The 20969-nt window shown below is 45.8% G+C and overlaps 1 protein-coding gene across 1 annotated transcript in view; it reads right to left on the reverse strand.

The window, feature by feature from the left end:
* Positions 1–20969, reverse strand: part of LOC144154913 (E3 ubiquitin-protein ligase MARCHF6) — an 88354-nt gene that overhangs the window by 34648 nt on the left and 32737 nt on the right. The window contains exons 11-14 of the mRNA XM_077686028.1: positions 20365–20423; positions 19798–20022; positions 14847–15050; positions 7815–7966 (exon numbers count right to left, since the gene is read on the reverse strand). Of these exons, the coding sequence (XP_077542154.1) occupies positions 7815–7966; positions 14847–15050; positions 19798–20022; positions 20365–20423 (640 nt within the window). The remainder of the gene's footprint in view (positions 1–7814; positions 7967–14846; positions 15051–19797; positions 20023–20364; positions 20424–20969) is intronic.

Below are 20969 nucleotides of genomic sequence, written 5' to 3' on the forward strand. Positions count from 1 at the left end.
TAATCCCTTTCTGAGATGGTGGCAGGAGATCACCACCATAGGTAGTTAACACCCTAGCGAACAAATATAAACCAGCCAGAACATATTTCAAGCGCACATACCTACTCCAGAGACAATTGAAACCGAAACCAACACCCACCTTTGAGCGCAATTTGATGTTCCAGGCTGATCGACACCTGAATCCTCACTCGAGCTGAAATCCGATCTCTAAAGCCGCATTTCGACTCTTCACTGCCACTCTCATCATTAAAATCCACAGTAGAAGGCGAAGATATGCGAGACGAGATGAGGCGGATTTCTTATCGCGCTTGCGCGAGTATGACGCCATGTTTGTTTACATTCGAAACCACTGCCCGTCAGAATAAAATATCTGATGCGTTGCCGCCTGGCGATAAAAAAAGAAACTTCACAAAAGAGAAAACTATAGTTTTCAAACTATCTCCTAGATGTCGCTAGGTGTTCCATCGAGCGAAAATTTGTATTCTGCAGGCTCGTGAAACCATCGATCACATGTGATCGATGGCCTATGGAGCGGTCCCGAAAGAGTTAATGGTGGCATCGACGGAAGTCTGCCCCCTGCATGTCGTATCTGCGTGTTGTAATTACAGCTGGACAACCATTTAAAAGGTCGCAAGTGTTAAATAGGTAGGGGGAGGGGGCAAGTGATATGTTGAAAAGGTGTGGTATATATTCATACTGTGTGCAGCGGCGATATGGAAAGATTTCCCGAAGCGTACCCCTGCGTGCTCGTGCTGTGGTTTGCTTCGGAAATACTCACAACTAGCATAATTGATGAAAGGAGCAGCTGTTTATGCAATTCAAATAGTTCAGGTAATTTAGTAATTTAAAACTTGGTGTTGCCTTCAAAAGCACCTAGCCCAGGAGCACTCCACATTTTACGTACGTTCTACACCAAGAAGCAAGCTGTTTTCGACTATTCTGATGTAGCTCTCAGGAGCGCAGTGCACTATACAGCAGTGTGATATGCAGTAGGCATAATGCAATGTGTACTGCCATACGCAGTTCCAAAAGAGAAAAAAACAAGCTCAGGGCTATATCCCCGCGTGACAAGAGCGGAGATACTGAAAAAATTTGGCATGTGAGCTGACTGGTTAGCATTCATATCGATTTTGAGCCAGTAAGTTTAGTTTACAAGTGGAAAAAAAGTACAGCGCACTTTTACAAGCGCTATTTGTCAGGACTAGTTGGCTTCTGTAGGCTTTTGTAATACATGTAGGACACAACCGAATTTGTATTCGCCAATTTAAGTTTTATTCATGGCACACAGTGCACAAAAAGTTGCATTTGTAAAGAGCCAGATGTCTCTATGCGGTCTCTACATTTTGTTTTCCCACCCTGCAATCCAATCCTCGAGGTGTCATTGCCGTACGACAACTTCATCCCGTCAGGGACCGGTTTCCCAGGAGGTGCTGTCGAACAAGCTCATCAAGCCGTGCGTAGTAGGCCCACAACGGGCGTGACAAAACATGCCCAAAACGAACCAGCACCAAGCAGACGACAAGTTGTGTCAGAATGCAGCCACCTTATCCCCGTCGCGCCCGGCGGGAGCAGTGTTCTCCGTACGCGCGAGGAACGCTGGAGAATAGTACCCATTGGCAGCACCATCTACACTGTGCCCCGGGAGTTGGAGACATTAAAGGGACACTGGAGAGAATTTTTCAAGCGCCTGTTCATGCTTGCACTGCGTAGACTGGCTCAAATACACACACTTTTCATCATTTATCCGGGCAATAAGGCGGTTTGTGGCGGCCGCACCAACAGCAGTGACGTCAACACAAGGTGCTATGTAATTGGACCGTGTCCAAGATGAGGATTCAAACCAGTTTCGGTTCTGTGAAACAACATGCTTGGCATACAACGTTATCTTTGGCTGGGCATTTTCGATATCTCGGTAATCGGCATACCGTGCTTGTGCCATGTTGTCGGCTATAAAATGCATCAGCTAAGCCTACCAGCATGGCCTGGAATCGTAACAATCACTGGCTAAGGCATACGCAGTGGACGAATGCCCTCCGCGTCACCGCAGATGCTCAAATACGATGCGCTTTCCCCCCATCTTTGGAACTTGCCTGGCTCGTGCCTGTATCGTAAGAGGCGTGGTCGCACAAGGCCAAGGGTCGGCTGATTTGGGACTGCGCCCGCAAGCAGTCAGTGCTTATGGCAACACCACACCAACGAGAACTCGCCAGCACGTCAATTTCAGTGTGAGCACGTTCTGCAAACTCGCTCGTGGAGCAATGAACGTTACGAACCAAAAATGGTGAATTCAGTATAAAAAAACATTGAGCAAAAATAAATAAATCAACTTTAAAAGCCAGTTTACATTTTTGCAAACAGTGCAAGGACGCGGACTACAAAACGGAAAAAAGACAGTACAAGCGCTGTTCCGGAAGTTCTGTCGTCCGCGTCCTTGCACTGTTTGTTCAAACCATGTATAGCCAACTAGCCCAAACCCAAGCCTTAATTACATTTTTATTTAGTTTTAGCATTTCAAGCAGCTTAGACGACTATTTCTTCTATAGCACTATACTCGGGGACAACTTTCTGTGGAAATGCAGTCAAGGCTACGGAGCCAGACCACGCCTTTTCACTGCGCACCTGGAAGTAGTTTAACAAAAATAATTGGCTGGCGGCAACCTCAGCAATTCAAGAATATTTAGTTCTTATGTTTTAGACTCGCAGTGATAATGCTACTAAATTGCTATCCAGAATATATAAAACAGAGAGCATTTTTTTTACATTTCCGGATATTTTTGGTTGCGGCTGTCGCCGCTGGCGTCGCAATGGTTCCCTCCTCCAAAAAAAAACAAAAACATGGCGTTCTTGTCGACAGCTTTCGGCAGCTCGCCACTTCATTCTCTGCGTAGGATTTGTAAGAAGCTTCGCTGTCTAAACAAACGAAGCGAGTGGTTTGCAAAGTGTACGCCCAAGTGAGACTGATGCAACCGGGATTCTCCACTGTTTTCGCAATCCGTTCGGTTAGCCAGTTTCCCGGCGTAAGCGAGCGTATGCGTAAGCATTTGTGCATGCTGCTCATTCGGCATACCGCGACCGCGCTAGGTAAGTACGCCGCACGTGCCAATGGTGCTGCCCAGTAGAACAGTTTACAGATCGGTGCATTCCGTCAAAACTGCAGCGCTTGCAAACTTCACTTCTTTTCTGAACGATACAGAGTCCACAGTTGGTCTGAGTTCTCCTGTTCACGGCCGCTCGGGCCGTGTCCAGTCAAAGCGTTGGCCTGTGTTTACAAAAAAATGAAGCGTGTGAAAGGAGACGCCAATATGCCTGCATGCTTGGTGATCGTGGTTCAGCGCACTCAACTACGGAGCTTATGTGAAGAAATGAACTGTAGCAAATGGGTATCGGTCACGCCGAAACTGAAACCGAAACCAGTTTATTGTGAACTACTTCGCGCAGTAACACAGAGCAGTTAGCTTCCCCCTCTCCCTCCCTCCGTAGCTTTCGCTCCATTGCCACAGAAAGTTGTCCCCGAGTATAGTGCAGTAAGTGTCCCCCATATTCCCACAGTATCTCATGTGTAGCGACTGCATTCCATAGACAGAAAAACGTTCGCAGATGTGTGGTTGTGCTGCTGACCGCAGTTCTAGTTCACCCAGCGCAAAAAGTGCTTCCCACACCCTGGTTTTACGCTGTACGATAAAAGTTTTGGTTGATTTTAACTCCTCGGTACCTATATTAACTACCACTTCTGATTGATTGATTGATTGATTGCGGGGTTTCACGCGCCGACGCACCGCAGGCGATGAGACGCGCCGTAGTGGAGGGCTCCAGATTGATTTTGAACACCTGGGGATCTTCAACATGCGCCGAAATCTCGTACACACGGGCGTTTTTGCTTTTCGCCTGACTACCACTTCTCCCGCCTTCAATTGGCCCTAGATTTTCCTGCTATTGTGCCAGTCAGCGTAGCGTCGCATGTGCGCTTGTGTGGAGCGACTTGGGCTTAGAGCTTGATACAATCTACAAACTAACTAAAGGCACATTTTTCCTGGCACAAAAGTGCCATGGCTTAGTTTCAACTGAGCGAACGAATTGCGACGACCCGCCGGCCGACTAAACGCTAGGCCGACTGACTCTGTCGGAGGGTCGGTGAGCCATGCAGTAGCAGTCAAGCCAAGCCATCTTGTTTTGACGCCATAGGAAACATCATAGGAAATCGGCAAGGAGGATGCAGAGAGGACAGCATTTTTGAATTGATTTTCCTTCTGAATAAAGTCACGTAAATGCAGTGAGCGTGGTCGAAGCATGGCCTAGACACTCCACACTACGATTTGCGCTAGTAATCCCGCAATGTTTACAAATCAATTCAGTGTTCCTTTAAGGGCTCATCTGGGATAGCCAAGTCGGTGCTCCTGCTTATATCTTACTCCATGGTTGTAAGCTTTGCACTAAGCTTCTCAAGCATTTCCTGCACAACCGTTGAGGTGGTGAAGCAAAAGTAAAGAAGATTTGTTTTGCAAGTTCTGCCAGTGGTACAAGAGCCACAGTGGAAAGGAGAGGAAGGAAGTGTCTACATTGGACAGTGTATGAGACGTTGCTCGTGCATTCATCGGGTGTAGGGGTCTCTCCACTAAGTTCCACAGGCATTTGCTGTACATAACTGGCACCACAAAATAAAGAGGGTGGGGGGAGGAGGATGCCCCTAGCAGAAAACACCTCTGAACCTAGTCGCACTCTTTAGATGCGTCAAACAGTATATGAGATGTTGTTCATATGCTTGTAAACTGCCAGAAAACTCTTAGTGCTACCAACATTTGCCATAAAACCAGTTGTGATAAGAGGGAAAGCCACCTGCAGTGGATGAACTTGGAAACAGAAGTCTATAGAACAAACCAGTGATGAAATGTTGCCACAGCATTCATTGATCACCGAAGGTTTTCCAGTCAGTTGTGCCACCGTTTAAGGGGGGCCACTGGTCTTGAGGACATTTTTGTTATTTTTTAACCTATGTGCTTTAGATTTGCACATTGAGTGTATTTTAACATCATGAGAACAAATATGCAGTCAGTTTTCGTCTATGGGGTGTAAGTTTAGAGTTGTGCAACATGTTATGGCACTCCGTTTCGGGCAGTTTTTTTATTATCTACCTATGAAATATATTTGAATAGCTTTTATCCCTTTGTGCTCTAGAAGGACCAGGGAGTGCAACTATACTTCAGCAGTAATTTTAGCACTGTTTATTCAAACGGTGTAAATTTAATAAATCTCAAGTCATCAATTACCAATGTAGTTGTAAAACTAACTGCATAAAATCTTGTGTCAGGAAAAGGAAATTCTATACTTCTGTGGTTTTATTGCACTGTTCAGTTTGTAAGCTTTCAAATGCAGCAAAAATGATACAAATCGAACCAGTACATCCCAAGATATTGTACCTGACAGCTGACCTCGTGGGAAAAAAATTGCTTCTGAGAAAACAGGGCACTAACATTGGAAACATAGGCAAAAATGGTCATTTAGGCGACTTCAAAGGGCGACAGCTTTGTGAATGCTTATGATACAGCTATGATATTTTGCAGGTACATTATTTGGGATGTGTAGAGTGCAAATAAAATTAATACAGAAAATTGACATTTTGGGAAATTTTCAGTCCTCAAGACCAGTGTCCCCCCTTAAAGTGGTGAAGTGGGAGGGAAGGCCACCAACACGGACGTCTCTGGTAGGTCTTCAGACCAGGTAGTTTAGTAGATGTCAGTTGTTTGTTCACAGACACTTGAGTGCTTTCCAGCAAGTGCTGACAGCGTTCAAAATATGTAACTGCTGTGGCGATGACAAAGAGAGACAGAACTACCAGCAGAGGAAGCATTCAAATATATAAAAAGTCTATATATCAGACAGTGCATGGTTGGTCATGCCTTAGTTAACTGCTGGGGACTTTCCAGTAGGCAGTGTTTGCTGAGTAAACTCCACAGAGGTGGAGAACAAAGGACAGCCACCAGTGGCGGACGTGGTTGAACGTGAGAGGTATCTCGGTCAGACAGTGTGCAAGACGCTGCTTGTGTCAACCACTGGGGGCTTTCCATTAAGTTTTTAACTTTGCCAGCACTCACCATATGCAGTTGAAGTGCCCATAAAATGAAACACAGAGGACCTTAATTAAGACATTTTGTTATACAGCAGGGATCAAAAACCAAGACACTTCAGTTAGCTAAGTTTGTTGCACTACCAGCCAACCTTGTTCGCCAACAATTTATGTTTACTTGCGAACAATCATCTAGGTCGTGAACACCCTCCCCAACCTCGATGATCTTGATTTTTTTCATTGGGAGTGAACTGCCCTCATCACTCAGTGTGCATCCAATGTGCACTCAGTGTGACAGATACACAAAACCAGGAGCCAAATTCTACTGGGTGCCGGAAGGCATCCGGAAGGTGCGCCGGAAGATATCTGGCGGGGTTGATTTCCCACGGGGTCTACGTGACGTCAAGAATTATAGTCAAAACTTATTCGTGTGACGCAGGCTGGACGGCGTTTTCGCTCTGCGCCAATCGTGTGAGACCCCGCGGGAAATCAACGCCCCCGGATATCTTCCGGCGCCCTTCCAGATGCCTTCCGGCACGCAGTAGAATTACACCACAGGCCCCACATTTACGCATGACCTGATTTCCCGTGCATATACAGTAGAGCCTCGTTGATACGTTTAAAAAAAAAATGCAAGGAAGAAACATACTATTTGGGAAAACGTACGATCCGCCGCAGTAATAATAATAAAAAAAAGCAATTAAGAGACAAACATGAGCATTCAATGGCCTTTTTCTCTTGTACATGTCTCTCAACATCTGCCGGTGCATGTCAGTCGCCAGCAGATTGTCCTTCGTGCAAAAGTAACTCTGCACCGCTTCCAAGCTGCCTATGGCCTGAGCATATGTGGCCGCTGAAAACGCCACGTCTTCCTCCCCGTCGTCGCCGCCATCTTTCTCAGAGGCTTCATGGCATAATTCCACCACGATTTCTTCAAAGGTTAGCGTTTCGCACGTTGGGACATCGTTATACAGGCGACGTTGGATAAAGGCAGCCGTGCTACCAAGTAACTCCAGCAAGCCCAGCACTGCGGGAAAGTCGCCACGGTGACCCAGGCGGCCTGACTTCCGCTCGGCACCTGCTTATTGCGCCGCACGTGCTGAAACTCGGTCCACACGCACGTCAGCACATTTTTCGTTCACCATAAAAGGTGTCATCCAGTCATAGTTGGATAAAATTTTCATAAAGTACTTACCGGGAAATCGTGTTATCCAGGAACGTAGTAACCGCAAAAAAAAAAAAAAACGTAATTGCCATGGGGCGTTTTTAGTGTTCACAATTGAGAGCGTAGTAACCGGGAAATTGTATGAACCGGGAACGTATCAAGGGGTTGTACTGTAGGTACCAGCATGGGTATCAGGACACACGCATATAGCATACCAAGTCATTGTTCGGAGCATCCGTGGTTTTAAAATAAAAGGAGCTGCTTTCACTACCCTCAGCCCATCATTAGCCAGAAAAGTAGTAATACCTTCTACACCCTTCGTTTCATGGCACTACTGAACTAGTATTTTAAGCTACCCGCTCATATTTGTGATGTACTTGTGTTGTTTCTGATGGCAGAAGAGAGCAATTTTCCAGTTTAATTACTTCTAAGCAGCCAAAGTACTGTTCGGCATGAAACAAATGTCGAAAGAGGTATGAAAGACGTGGGCTTGCAGTACAGGCAAAATGTTGTCCTGCCTTTACTGCCCTTTAAGCCAGGGCTAATAATCGGTCATGCTCAGATGGGATGGGCAAGAGAGGTAATTACCTTGAGATGAGGACATGGTATGGGAGAAAGCCAGGCAGAAGGAACTGGATCAGTCGCACGGGCACCCACACCATGAGAAGTACTGTGGTGCCAAAAATCACCAGGGACACCAGAAAGCGGCGCACGTGTTGCAAAATGGGAAGGTGGATCATCTGTTGGGCCCAGAGAACCAAAGGTAAGAACCAAAGGCAATCAATCATGGAACCATGAATTGCACAACTTCCTTATCACATGTCAAGCCCATGTTTAGCACACTGTGCCTAATTAGGCAGCCAACACAGATGATCTCCCCCATTTCAAGTAACACTCACTTAGTTGAGTGTTACTTGAAGGAAAGGGTTGAGAAAAAATTTATTGAAGATCCACAGGAAGAGCTTAAAGTATGCATGTCCCTCTCCTTGCTATGGCTTCAAATGGCAGCAACGCAGCATTTCTCGCACATCCCTCGTAGACAGAGCCAACCTTGCTTAGCAATCTAACCATCTCAGTGGTCATGCTTGCCTGATTCACATTGGCAATAGCTGCCCGTCACCTGCCTCTCTTGTTGCCCACCAGTATCGGCATTTGATCACCATCACTCCCACTCGCTCCTCTTTTGCTGCTCGCCTCGCACTGACTCCAGACATGATTTGACAGCGCGTTCAAGCAATAGTGGCAGTCGTGGGACTCGTCGAGGCAAAGCGAGACACGTTTCAACTGGAGCGGGCCGCCAGCATCGCGAAAGCAGCTCCCGCCCCTCGGTTGTCCTGTCCTTCTCTACGGAGTGATGCATTTCAACGCGAAAATTTTGTTGGCATGACCCATCCATTGCTCACACAATAAAAACACAAAGCATGGGCACAGCCACAGCATCCCTCTGGTACAATTACAGCAGACACTTCAGAAGACAAGTGCCCAAATTACCACAACTTATCATACTCCACCACATTCAAAACCTGAAGACTGGCACTAAAGGTGGAGCGCCTGGTCTTTTCTACACTGTTTATGAACAGTGTGAGGTAGCCATGACCTTCCAAAGCCTATTCCAAAAATGCAAGAGCAAAAAGTAAAACCTCTAAACCAGTGGTGCCACTGATAAACGGTGATTTGGAGCAATTTTTGTACCAGCAAATTATTAACCCTTTCCCTGCTGGGTGTTTCTGGCCGTGACACACCCCCAGTGTCGGCTTGGTTTCCAGAATATCAAGGAAGAGCATAGTGATTTACTTGACTATGATAGTGTCCGGAATGTAACACGTCGAAAGAAAAGAGTATGGGTGAGAAATCGCCTTTCTTCCAGATATTTTCAGTTTGTCGTGCACGAATCCGGGACGACGACCCGACCGTTTCAACACCAGAATCTGATGCTGTGGAACTCACACCCCTTCCTCGGATGAGAAACTCTCAGAATGCGAATTCGAGCTCGGCTCGTATTCGGATCGGAATCAGAAGAACCATCGCTCCTATCAGCAGTCGAAAGCCCCGTGCGGCCAGCCATCCGAAAGTAACCGCAACCGTGCGCAAGGAGGGGCTACTTTCAGCAGCCCGCACAACGCACAGAAACGATGCATTGCAAAATAATGAGGGCAGATAGAGATAGAAAGGGTATATAACATTGATACAACAACCTCGTTAGCTGCTGACAGCGGCAAGTAAAGGCGCGACAAGCGAGCGAAAGCCACGACTGAGTCATGCTTCGGTCAATTGGAGAGGCAACAGCACACTGAGCTTACCTGGCATGCAGCAGACGCAGGAACAGAATAAAAAAAAAAGAAATCCATTGCAGACGGCACAGTAAACCCTTGCACCCGCAATCGCACGCATGCCGCATGGCCACTCATCTCAACTGAGTACAGCGCACGGAGTGACTATGCCCCCAGCAACGAAGGGTGGGCGCAGTCGCTTCGTACTCCTCAATAGAGAGTTTTAGCTGACCGTTTTTGACGCTCCACTATGCTCCTGACGGCCCGCTAAGCACGACCGCAGCGTCAGCGGCAGAAAGGCTTTTAGCTCAGTGATAACCGTATCTCCCTCGACGGGGAATGATTCGCGTCACTGGTCGTGCTCTGTGCGTGTGCAAACCAAAACGTCATCGCAAAGTAAAGATACGAATTGGAATTTGGTCGCTCAAGTAATGCAAAGTACCGTGTTTAGTGCCTTATTTCACCTTTTTAATACAAAGTAGTCGCTTACACGGTACAATGGTTCTAAATTATTTTAAAGAAGCCGATAAACTTTGGAATAGCCAAGACAAGGCTGTCTTTCTCGGCGCTGCATAGAAGCAGCCCCACGCTTCGGTCGACGTTTTTCGCTTTTGTACTAAAGCTCGTTGAGGAGTGTAGCACCTTTGCCTATTCGGAAGAGCTTTCGCGATTTCCTCACTCGCGTTTCAACTAAAGAAACGGAGTTCGCAGGGGCGCGCTCGCATCGTGGGGCAGCCATGTTGATATTCCGCACGGTAACGTAAGCTGCCACCATGGTCCGCTAAGAGGCCCCGATTAGCGGAGCCAGGCCCCGCTCCGGTATCGCCGCAGGCGCCCTTGCGCGCTACGCATGCGCAATGGCGCTCCCGCTAGCTATCGGGCTAGCTATCGGAGCGGAGCGGACCGTCGGGAACGGTCAGCTAAAACTCTCTAATATACCGTCGTATGGAGTCCACGTATTTCGAAACAGCCGCTAGATGTCGCCACAAGTTTGATGCAATTAAATCCCCTCAGTATACTTTACCGAATAGCAAAAATGCAGCAAAACATAATTTGCAAGGTATTTAGTTCCTTTCTCGTGCAGACAAAAGGCAACATGCAACACGATAATGATTATTGAAAGGCTTCGACAAACCTGTGTAGTGGAAAAACAACTTGTCTCCCGCGCCTCTTTTCCAGTCTATGAATTATTGAGGCAAGCCGTCGTGTTTTACTTTTTAATTTTACAGGGGTGAGACAGCCCAAACAGATTTGGGAGCAGTTTTCGGAGCAGCAAAATTTCGATTTTGGAGCAGAAGAATCTTGATTTGGAGCAGTTAGGGACATTTAATACATCGTCATGTGAGCTTAAAAAATCATTATTTCAGAAATTTGCAGGGTCAAGTGCACATTTCAATCAGTTTTGAATACACAGAACACTGAAACAGCCGTACCTGAAAGAGTTTTTAAGAGTATCACAAAGTACTAACTGCACTACCTTTTTCCTAACTGGTGATATTGTGTTGCGGCTGCACACAACACTGACAACAAAACTGCCATTAACATTAGAGAATTTTAGCAGTCCATCTGTTCTGTTGGTTATTTTGTTACCGGGTTGACCGGGACCGGTCAGCGCCTGCGCGTGCAGAAGGGCGAGGAGGCGCGGACAGGGCGAAGGCAGGCCCGCGGAACTAATCCCCCTACTGCTACGAATGCCCAAGTGCCCAGACGAGTCCCGGTCAGCACGGTAACTACGTACACGACGGAACAGACGGACTGCTAAAACTCTTACCAAATTTAAGGGCTCCGCAACTGTGGCATTTTTTTGCCATTTTAATGCAAAATTATTATTTTTGTAATCCCAGGCTGCGTTGTACGAACGACTGTAGTCACGGCTACAGTTGAGCAACTTCGAGCTAACGGTCGCATAGCCCAACCAGCATAACCCGTTTCAGCCCCCGGGGCGCAGGTTCACCCTATGGTCATTTGACTAGCGTTACTGTCTATAGCCACCTAGATTCTGGCATTCAATTTCACTTTGCATACATCAAGTGTTATAGTCGCGTTCTATGGCAACCGTGTAGTCACGGCGTGAACAGGTCGCGGCGCCGCAGCACAGCCCGCAACTTTGGTGTCGACCGTTCCATCCCCGAGGCTCGCGATAGCGCTTCGAAGCACAGCAACACCTCAGCATTTTATAACACCACAACGAGCCAAAAAATTCACTTCACGAACCCGATTACAGACGCGCGCACCGCGTTTCGCACTCAAGGACAAACCACGCCGAAGTCCTAGGCCCGGGCCCACATTTCAATGAACTTTTTTTTCGCGCCGCGCAACTTCCCGTAATCTGGCACCAATCTCAAACCATATCCCCGCGTTAACGTCACTGTTCAGAGCCACAACAGATATAATGAATAGACTGGAACCCAGCTGATAGCGCAAAATAAACCAGGGAAAATATCGGCGATGCGCACTGAGCGCGTTGGTAGCAGCCCGATCAGGCGGCGGCCATGTTTGTTGCCACAGCGATGCCTAATCCAGAAGGCCGTTTCAGCGAACCCGGTCGGAAAGCGAATCGAGTTTTAGAAGCTATCGCTTGCTTCGTTTCAGTCTTTCTATTTGTGCCATTTCTGTGTTTGCGATTGACAGTCGATAAAAGTGGTGACCAGGATGCGGGAGGCTTTCGTCCCCGCCGAAACTGACATGAGCATCAAAATCCGAGCCGTTGAGGCTCTTCTGGAGCAGTTTGGCGCAATTTTCACCGTTTTCGTGCTTTTGGAGCAGCTTGGCGCAGGCAAATGGAATCGTATCAAAAAGGCGCAATATGCGCAGCTGTCTCACCCCTGATTTTATTAGATGCAAATGCTGGCTATCAGTCCTTGTGCACATTTCCACCCTAGATTTTTCACTAGAGAGACTGGCCATTTCTCACGACCCGCTCCACTTGCGACGGTCCACTCAGTGAGCCCGGCAAGCGAAGTGGGAGCTTGCAGCAGAGCGTGTCACGCATGCCGCAAAACGGCGTTCCCACTGGCTCTCAAAGCAAAGAGGGCTGGCAATAAATGCCACCTAAAACTATCTATTGTTTAGAGAAGGAACCATAGGAAACTGCAGCAAGCAGGAAAGTTTTTAACTGCGGTGCGCCAGCGCTGCAATACTTCCTAGATGAAAACACTATCAGTGGTACAGCGACAGCACCAACCAAACTCCCTTCTCTGGCACACAAACGCACCAGTAGGCCGCGGCACACATGATGACAGGTGCTAGGGAGTTCAAATAATCGAGCCGAATCAGTTATACATGTTTAGAGACCACTGTGAAGTAGTACTTGTAACAGGCCACACGCGATTTGTGTGACACAAATTTTGGCTCACTTTTGGGGCACTTGCTTGCGAAATCGTGTTTTTTTTTACTCATGACGGCGCAGGATATCTCATTTTGCACACAATTGGTGCATTTGGCGCAGGATTGGGAGCACTGCTAAACAATCAGACTGCATCACTCAGTAACTAATGGGCCATGGAAAGTCTGCAGTTAAGATGTGAGGTGATGCACAATTCAATAGCTTCAATGTTCAGTTAGTAGCATCTGCAGTAGCTCCCAAATTTGCTTGAAGTTAAGGGCATGTTTTTGTATGTTTTCTAAAATTACAATTTTGCCACAAGTAAAATGGCTTAGGTTCTGGTCTCCCTACCTGTACTCACATGCCTGAAGACTAGGGGTGTGCACATGGTTAAAACTTTTGATATCAAAGCGATTCGATATTCAAATCAAGTAGTACTCTCCAAAAACTGAATATTTTACAAATATATCTCAAAGTTCAAAAATTTACACACACTTGTTTCGATGAACTAAGCTGACTCTCTAACTTTTGAGAACGGAAGCCTAGGCGCGTTCTGCGAGAGTTCCCAGTTTTCACACTAGAAAATTTGTTGAGTGTTGCAAATTAGGGATCATATATCACCATGGGCATGAGGGAATGCCTGCGAGGTTTTAAAAGTCACGCTAATTTGCGTGCATAGTGTTGCCAACATGCTAAGCTTCCATCCTAGACCTCGATGAACAATCATGGAACATGGAAGACTTTTTTCTCAAGAAAAATACTGGAATCCGCATATGATAAACCTTGCTTCTAGATAAAATACAGTTGAACTCCTTTATAAAAGACACGTACCGGGGAGCAGTTTGTGTCTCTTATACGAGATGTCTCTTATAAGCAGGGAACCATGTTTTCAGTTACTAGTCAGACCCTAGTTCAATGTGGGCACCGTATGAGTGAAATAAGCTCAAAAGAACACTAACACATGTTGCAAAAGATTCATTCTAATTTATGTTTGGCCCCCAGAATTTATGAAACAGTTTTGAATATTTGTTTGCTTCATGGCTATTTACACTGTTTTCTACAACCGATTCTGCAAGCTTTTTTTCCTTTCACTGTTTGTGGAAGATGAATCGTAGATGTTGAGTTCACAAGTCTGATGAATAGCCAGAGCGCACAGCTTCTTCTGCTGTGTACTCAGCTATTCATTACGCTTGCAGGACTCAACATCTGCAATGCTTCTTGATTGGGAGCTACGCGAATGGGAGAGCCCACATGTGCGGTCGCACTCCAATGGATGGCAGTAAGCTTCAACCACTTCTGCAAGTTGCATTTCTATTGGCATAGCTTCTCATCGTCATTTCATAGCTGACTGAACCACTGTGTGTTTGCTGAAGTTTTAATAAATAGCGACTGCAGATGTCTGTCGTCCACCTGTGTTTCCACAATGGAAGCAACTGCAATTAGCGACTGGTGGCACTGCATCTGAAGTTAAACGGTCTGTTACAAGCGAGATTATTGATTAAAGTTCAAGGATGGCTCGTCCCTTATAACCAATCTTCTACATCCGATGTCTGTTATAAAAGAGGTCAATTTAGTGGGAAAGATAGGGCAGCCAACCATGTGGGTCAATAGTGTCTCTTATACCCATTTGTCTCTTACATCCATGTCTCTTATAATGAGGTTCAACAGTACAATACACCAATGAAGCTACAAGCAGCAGGATAGCCTCTCTGTTTGTTTCATGCCACAGAAGAATTTCACGAAGGCTTTTAAACGAGCCTTTGAGCCTTTTTATTTTCTGCGAGCTGGTTACTGAGGCCTACTTGAGAAATTGTAAATTTCAGTTTTCATATTGGAAACCGCAAACCATTCGTTCCGATTCGAAAAGAAAAAAAACATGCGAACAAAATCATAACTTGTTTTATATTTGTTTTGAAAGTAAGAACCACTATTCACACACATCCTCATTGAAGACCATGCCACTGCCAGTGCAGTATGTGCACTGAGCATCGTTAAACACAAGTGTCTGCCTCCTTGTGTGCCTACCTCTTGTATCGGGTTGAAGTCCGGGTCATTGAGATTGCGCAGGAACCAGAGCAGGCCCGGCCGCAGCACCTCGCGCAGCAGCAGCACGAAGGAGGCGAAGTAGAAGACGTACACCATGCCCACCAGCCAGTGCAGGAACATGAACGTCCCAGGGGCAAGCTGGAAGCTGGACTCCCGATCCGACAGAGTGGCATCCAGCATGCTCTGTGGGAGATCAAACAGCGCAGCCTGTCACACACTGCAGGTCCCCCTGGTCGATGCTGCAGTGCAAACAATCGTACGAACACCAAGAAGTGTCACTATCCCACCACCCCTTCCATGCGCTTAGCAAAGTTGGTCGACTGAACTCTCTGCCCCCAGCTCAGTGCGTGTACCACGTCGGCCGTCCGATTGTTGCATGCAAGCCCTCTCCAGCAAGCATGAAGGAGAAGGGCCTAAATGCTGCAACCACCCCATCCTTGTGAAATCTTCATAAAAAGCATGGGGAGCTTTGCCTCATGAAATGTCACGGCATGCATTAGCAACCCAAAGAGCAGAGGAAGTGTCAGATGTCCACAGCAAAAGTAGCTTTGGCTCAGAGAGCCCACTTAGTCGCCCTGAGTTGCATTGCTACCTGACCACCGGATTTGTAGAAAAGCTGAATTCAATAAAATCACAAGACAGAGACAAGACAGGCCGCAAAATATCTGTCAGCCTCTAACAGCAATACCAATGTGGGTGCCCGCAAAGACAGAGCTGCCTCAAGATCAGCGGCAAAAAGCATGCTGACTGCACATTTTACCCACTGGCAGATTGTAAGAAACAAGTCAGTGGCCAGGAGGGGGGTCATAAAACGTTTGCACAGTGCAACATCAGTAGTAGTGACAAGCACAACTAAACTTGCATTATCAGCCTGTTCGCTACGAATCTATATGGGTAATGCAATCAGTGAACTGTTTCCCCCGTGAATACACCACAGCATTATTTCCACAAAAATAAAGCAGGACTATAAAAATTGTACTTTTTTATAGCTGCAGCACACACTTGTTACCGTACAAACCCAGAGGTCAACGACCGAAGGCATGCACTTTGATCAGTAATTGCTTGCCCAGGGTAGGTCAACTCACTGCTAATAGTCAATTTGAAAACATTCTTTTTATCTGCCATCGGCCTGAATATACACACATTTTTGCTACGTGCAATAGCAAATGCTTAAGTTAAGCTTTTACCCCATAAGTCCCATTGTTATGATATACACTGCAGTTAAGGGCTGTCCATTATTCGGACACCCTGGGGATCTTTTAAAACTTCGTTATGGTGGAAAAACGGCGGATTTTGAGTGCCTCCACAAAACTCTTCTTTTTTTTTCTTTTGAGCTACTGAACACATTTAGCCTTGCTATGCATGAAATTGTAGCTTAAAGATTGCTCTTCCAGACACATGACAGCAGTCTTGTGAAAAGTACAATTATTTGCGGTTTATTGGTCAAATAAAAAAAATGCACAAAAAAGTACACACACAATGTTTATAGGCAATTGTACTCTGAGCCTAAAAATTATATTAGGAATTCTAAGATATACAAATTGTTTTTACGTTCATTGGCGATGATTCAATATTTAAACCAATGCTGTACATTAAGTTTTGGATTTTTGTGGGCCCATCAACCTAGCGGAATTGACGGCTGTGCCAATTCCCGAAGCCACTCGAGGGTAAGTCGGTCTGTCTAAAATATGCATCCAAGCATAGTTTTTTGTGTTCTCACACAAAATCGTTATCACTTCAGTGGTAAAATACAAGAAAAAATATCTAGAGCTCTTGATAAACGTTGCACATCGTTCTGCAGCACTATTATGAAAGTGATAACGTGATACAGCACGGTGCATTTGACAATATATCCCCACTGTATGTTGTCCAGACCCTACACATCAAAGTAAAACTACAGTCGTCAGATAGGAAAAACGTTTTGGTTATAAATACAGCGCGAAGTCAAAAATGAACCTACCTGGCAGCACCTGTCAAAGTCTCAGGCATTTGAATGGGAGCGTCTTCATCAGAACTAAAATCTAACAAATCCACATCGTTGGTGGAGTCATCACTGCTGCTGCAGTAACAAAAATCAGCCGCAGCAGCTACCAAAGTCCCTGCCACAGCTTTCCGCTTTTGCAGAGCGTGCCGTGAAGCAGACGCCATTCTTGCACTCGATCACGGGTTCAAATTTCACTCTCAGCGCCATCTCCGTACGCAAAATGTCAACAAAACATAATGAAATCGAAAAAGGAGCTGTCAATAAACATGCCAGATGGCGTTAGTTGTCCACAAGACGCTGTTTTTAGCTTTCGCGGGACGCTTGAAATCATTGGAACTCCCGTGTCCGATGGCCTATGGCATCGTAAGGAAAGAGTTAAACCTTACTTCAGAAAATGAGCCTCCCCAGCTGGCAATCAAAACTGTCACCTCATGCATAGAAGCTACTGAGCCACAAGTGTGTATCCAAGATGTTGATTTATGATGATTCTGTTTTATGGTAATTCTGTCGCGCCAAAGCGTGCCAGTTTTCGGGAAGCAACAAATTATAAACACACAAATTCACTCTAAGCAGCTGTAGACATACGCACAAGAACAGAATTACAAGGACTAAGCCCCAACAGAAGCCTCGTCAATAGTGTCATCTGCTCCAGTCAACCACCAGAGCGGAGACGGCCGCCAAAGCTCAATGGTGCTGCCACGCAGTGAAGCCTCAGAGCAAGGCTTCTATACACTAAAAAAGTGTCCACAAAAATAGAATATTAAAATAATTTTTTTTTTTAGATTTTGGAAAGATGATCTTTTGGAAAGACATTTACCAGTTGCGTAATGTAGATGATGGGCTACGTATTTCAAGACAAAATATGGCTTAATTAACCAACACAAGTAGTGGTAGTAGTATTTGTGTGCTTATGGCGCAAGGTCTAACCGACACAAGTGATTTAAAACAGATATATACAGCAATTGCATTCAAGTGAGATTTGCCAGAGATAAAAGGTACAATATTTTGCTTTAGTATCACTGCCTTTTAAAAAGAGCATTGTTTTTTTTCGACATTGTGAGCTCGGCGACAGCTCGGCGATACATAGGTATTCACATTTTCAGGTAAATCAATGTCCTAGTAATTACCACCTTTAAGAATTTTGTTACAGCGATCAATATTAGTGGAGTTATTGCAAATCAAAACAGCGCATTTTTGCCCATGCCGCCCTCCTCGCACCGTGCGAGCCTGATAGCCCATGATGCCTCACTTCTCAGGGACATCTACAAATACATCCGGTGGCACGCGTCTGCTCCTGCAATATTCTGCACCTCAGCATCGCTTTTGGGACGGGGCCGTCCGACTTTCTGCATTCCGTTTGGGCCGCTTTTTTTTTTATCATTTTGCTTATGAATCCTGCACTCCGCTCATGGCTCAAAAAGCTACACATACATGTGTTCCGAATCGACGTCGGTTTACATATTGCTTAATTGGCCGCTTGTTCGCGCCAATGTCGCACTTGGTCGTGTTGTGGTGATGCCATGCACGCGTGTACACAGGCAGTTGAAGTATTCCATTCCGTTATTCTGATAGGTTCTAAGCATTTCTCAAATGTTTCTAATGCCATCGCCGGTGCTTTGGTCGAGGAGGCTGGCTTGGACTTGGACCGATGGAACAAGAAACTCTTTTGATTGTGAGCTTTCCGCTGCACGTAAAAAAGTTATACTGGGCACAAATGACGCTGACCACCCAACCTAAAGATTGTGCTAGTTCATTTAGTGTGCTCAAAACGCCTTTCAGGACCCTTTAAGGGACCAGGATTAGTTTGCGTTGTAATAAATAAATGCAACCTCCATGATTGTAGAGCACTGGATTGTGATGATACCTTTCATTAGATTATGAACGTAACAAAAAACGATTGAGGCTTGCCTAAACATTGGCTGCTCCCAACAGAAAGGGTGATAGTAACAGGGAAGACTATAGCAGTTAGAAAAACCCATTTGAGATCACATACAATCCTTGCAGTCAAATACCCCAGATCATTTCTGGCAATAAGAACGGGACACTTATGTCTGGCAAAGTGTTGCGATACAATTGATACACCGCAAGAGTATTTCCCCACAAATATAAAATGCACTAGCCAAAAGTATTGCAAAAGAGAAATACTGATACCGAAATGCATCTCTAAAATACCATTGCAATACTGCTTATAATAAGCCTTAGTGCATATTAACATTTAGGACAGATTCAGTTGTTTTCTTTCTGCATTATTTTTTTGTCATGGATAACATGTCTCCCAGAATTACACAAGGCTTTGTAATATCCCACCAAATTGAAGTTATTTTTCTCCTGTATTGCTTTTCTGGGCGGTATTCTCGTGACTGTCCCTTTTGAAAACGTCCCTTCTGCGTCCCTTTCATCGTGACGTACTTCTGGTTAAGCCGTGGGCTTTGGCAGTAGGTTTGCCGCACTTGCGTTACGTCACTTCCTGTTGTCTGCTTTTAGCCATTCAGGGCTCGCCAAAAGGGACACTTCTGAATGGGACGCAAAAGGGACAAAACTCTAGAATACCGCCCCTGTATTGTGTCCGCGAAAATTGACAGATATGTTCTAATTATTACAGAAGCAATTACTTGGCAAGAAAAAAAATGATATTTACTTAATGCTTCAAATGAACCGGAAAAAAAAAACCTAACATTGGCAAGTTTATTGTGGCTGCTCCCACTTTCGGCCCCCCAAAAATGTGAAATATTTCGTTGAAGAATGGTTAAGCAATTTGTGGGCTATTAGGGATTTAGGCCACCTACAGTAAGTTTCTGCAAAGGTTTGTCAATATTGCAGCAAACAGCCGTTTTCAAATTCCCCCCAGCCTAAATACGGCTGACGTGGATAACTAATCCCCATCCCAGAAGACAACTCAGCAAGCCCGAATCTGTCGCTCATCAAGTGAGAAGGAAGGGCACTGACGAGGGAGCAGACGTCCAGCCACCAGCCGCAGACGAGGGGGAAGAGGCCGATCTCGACGACGGAGAGCAGGGCCACCTTGACGACCACGTAGCAGAGGCCCAGCAGGCGCTGGGTGCGGCGCAGCTTCACCAGGGCGGCCAGGCCATGCAACAGCACCAGCACCACGCCTAGCAGCACGTAGCCGCACAGGGTGGTCAGCAGGCCCTCGAATTGGGACACGGCCACCTGTCATGAGGGGCGGGGAATGACGCACCGGCTGCTGCTGCTGCCCTCCGGAGAACATTTTCCCATGTGGCAAGCAAACAAGGAAAACGAAAACCAGCAAAGATCAACCTCGCACTGCTGCAACAAAACCATAAAAAATCTTACTCTTCAATTGGAGCACATAACGTAGCAGACCTTTATGTTATTGTAGTAGCCGGGCCTAGACCGATTCACACCACAGGTTGCAAAAAAGAAATCTAATGCAGTGTAACATAAAAAAAAGAAATAAAAAAAGAAAAGCAATAACGTAGTGCCCTTTTGAAAAAACCATGCACGACTACAAGCTACTTTTCAAGTACTTACGTAGCTTTTCAACCGGAATCCCATGATGGCAAATTGCCCGATGTGGTATGGACAGAATGCTGCACATAGAAATAAAACCATACAGCATATTTAAAATCTTGGGTAAACAAAAAATCAAATGATGCAGTAACAAGAACTCAAGCAAATAGAAAATCCAATGCAAGCAATACAGTTAATTTTACTGTCATATCTTGTTAACTCGATGGGGACTGAAAATCTGTTTAAATTAAATGAGCTTGAATTAACCTTATTGAACATTGCATATGAACATTGCTGCATTACACGGCACATGTGGACCGAATTACGACATGTGACGTGCTTCGGAACATTTATTTACGCCGAATTACGTTAATAGTTCGTGATGCATGCCTGAGTGTGGATCTTATGCTGTGAGACCCAACATACAATGCTTGCAGCTTGCAGACTAGCTCTAATGCAGCGTGCCCATTCTCTTGGCAAGAGAAGTAGCACGTGGCTGTGTCCAGCACTGGTGGCTACTTCCGTTGCAGCAAGAAGGGGAATTTCTTCGCTGGCCCCAGAATACCTGCATCCGGGGTCTGAGAGGTCCCCAGATTGGTTCTCAGGCACGAACTTAGTTAGTAACC

This window comes from Haemaphysalis longicornis, unplaced genomic scaffold (assembly GCF_048455015.1).
Source record: "Haemaphysalis longicornis isolate Haplotype H1 unplaced genomic scaffold, Haemaphysalis longicornis Haplotype H1 scaffold_1, whole genome shotgun sequence".
NCBI classification, from domain to species: domain Eukaryota; kingdom Metazoa; phylum Arthropoda; class Arachnida; order Ixodida; family Ixodidae; genus Haemaphysalis; species Haemaphysalis longicornis.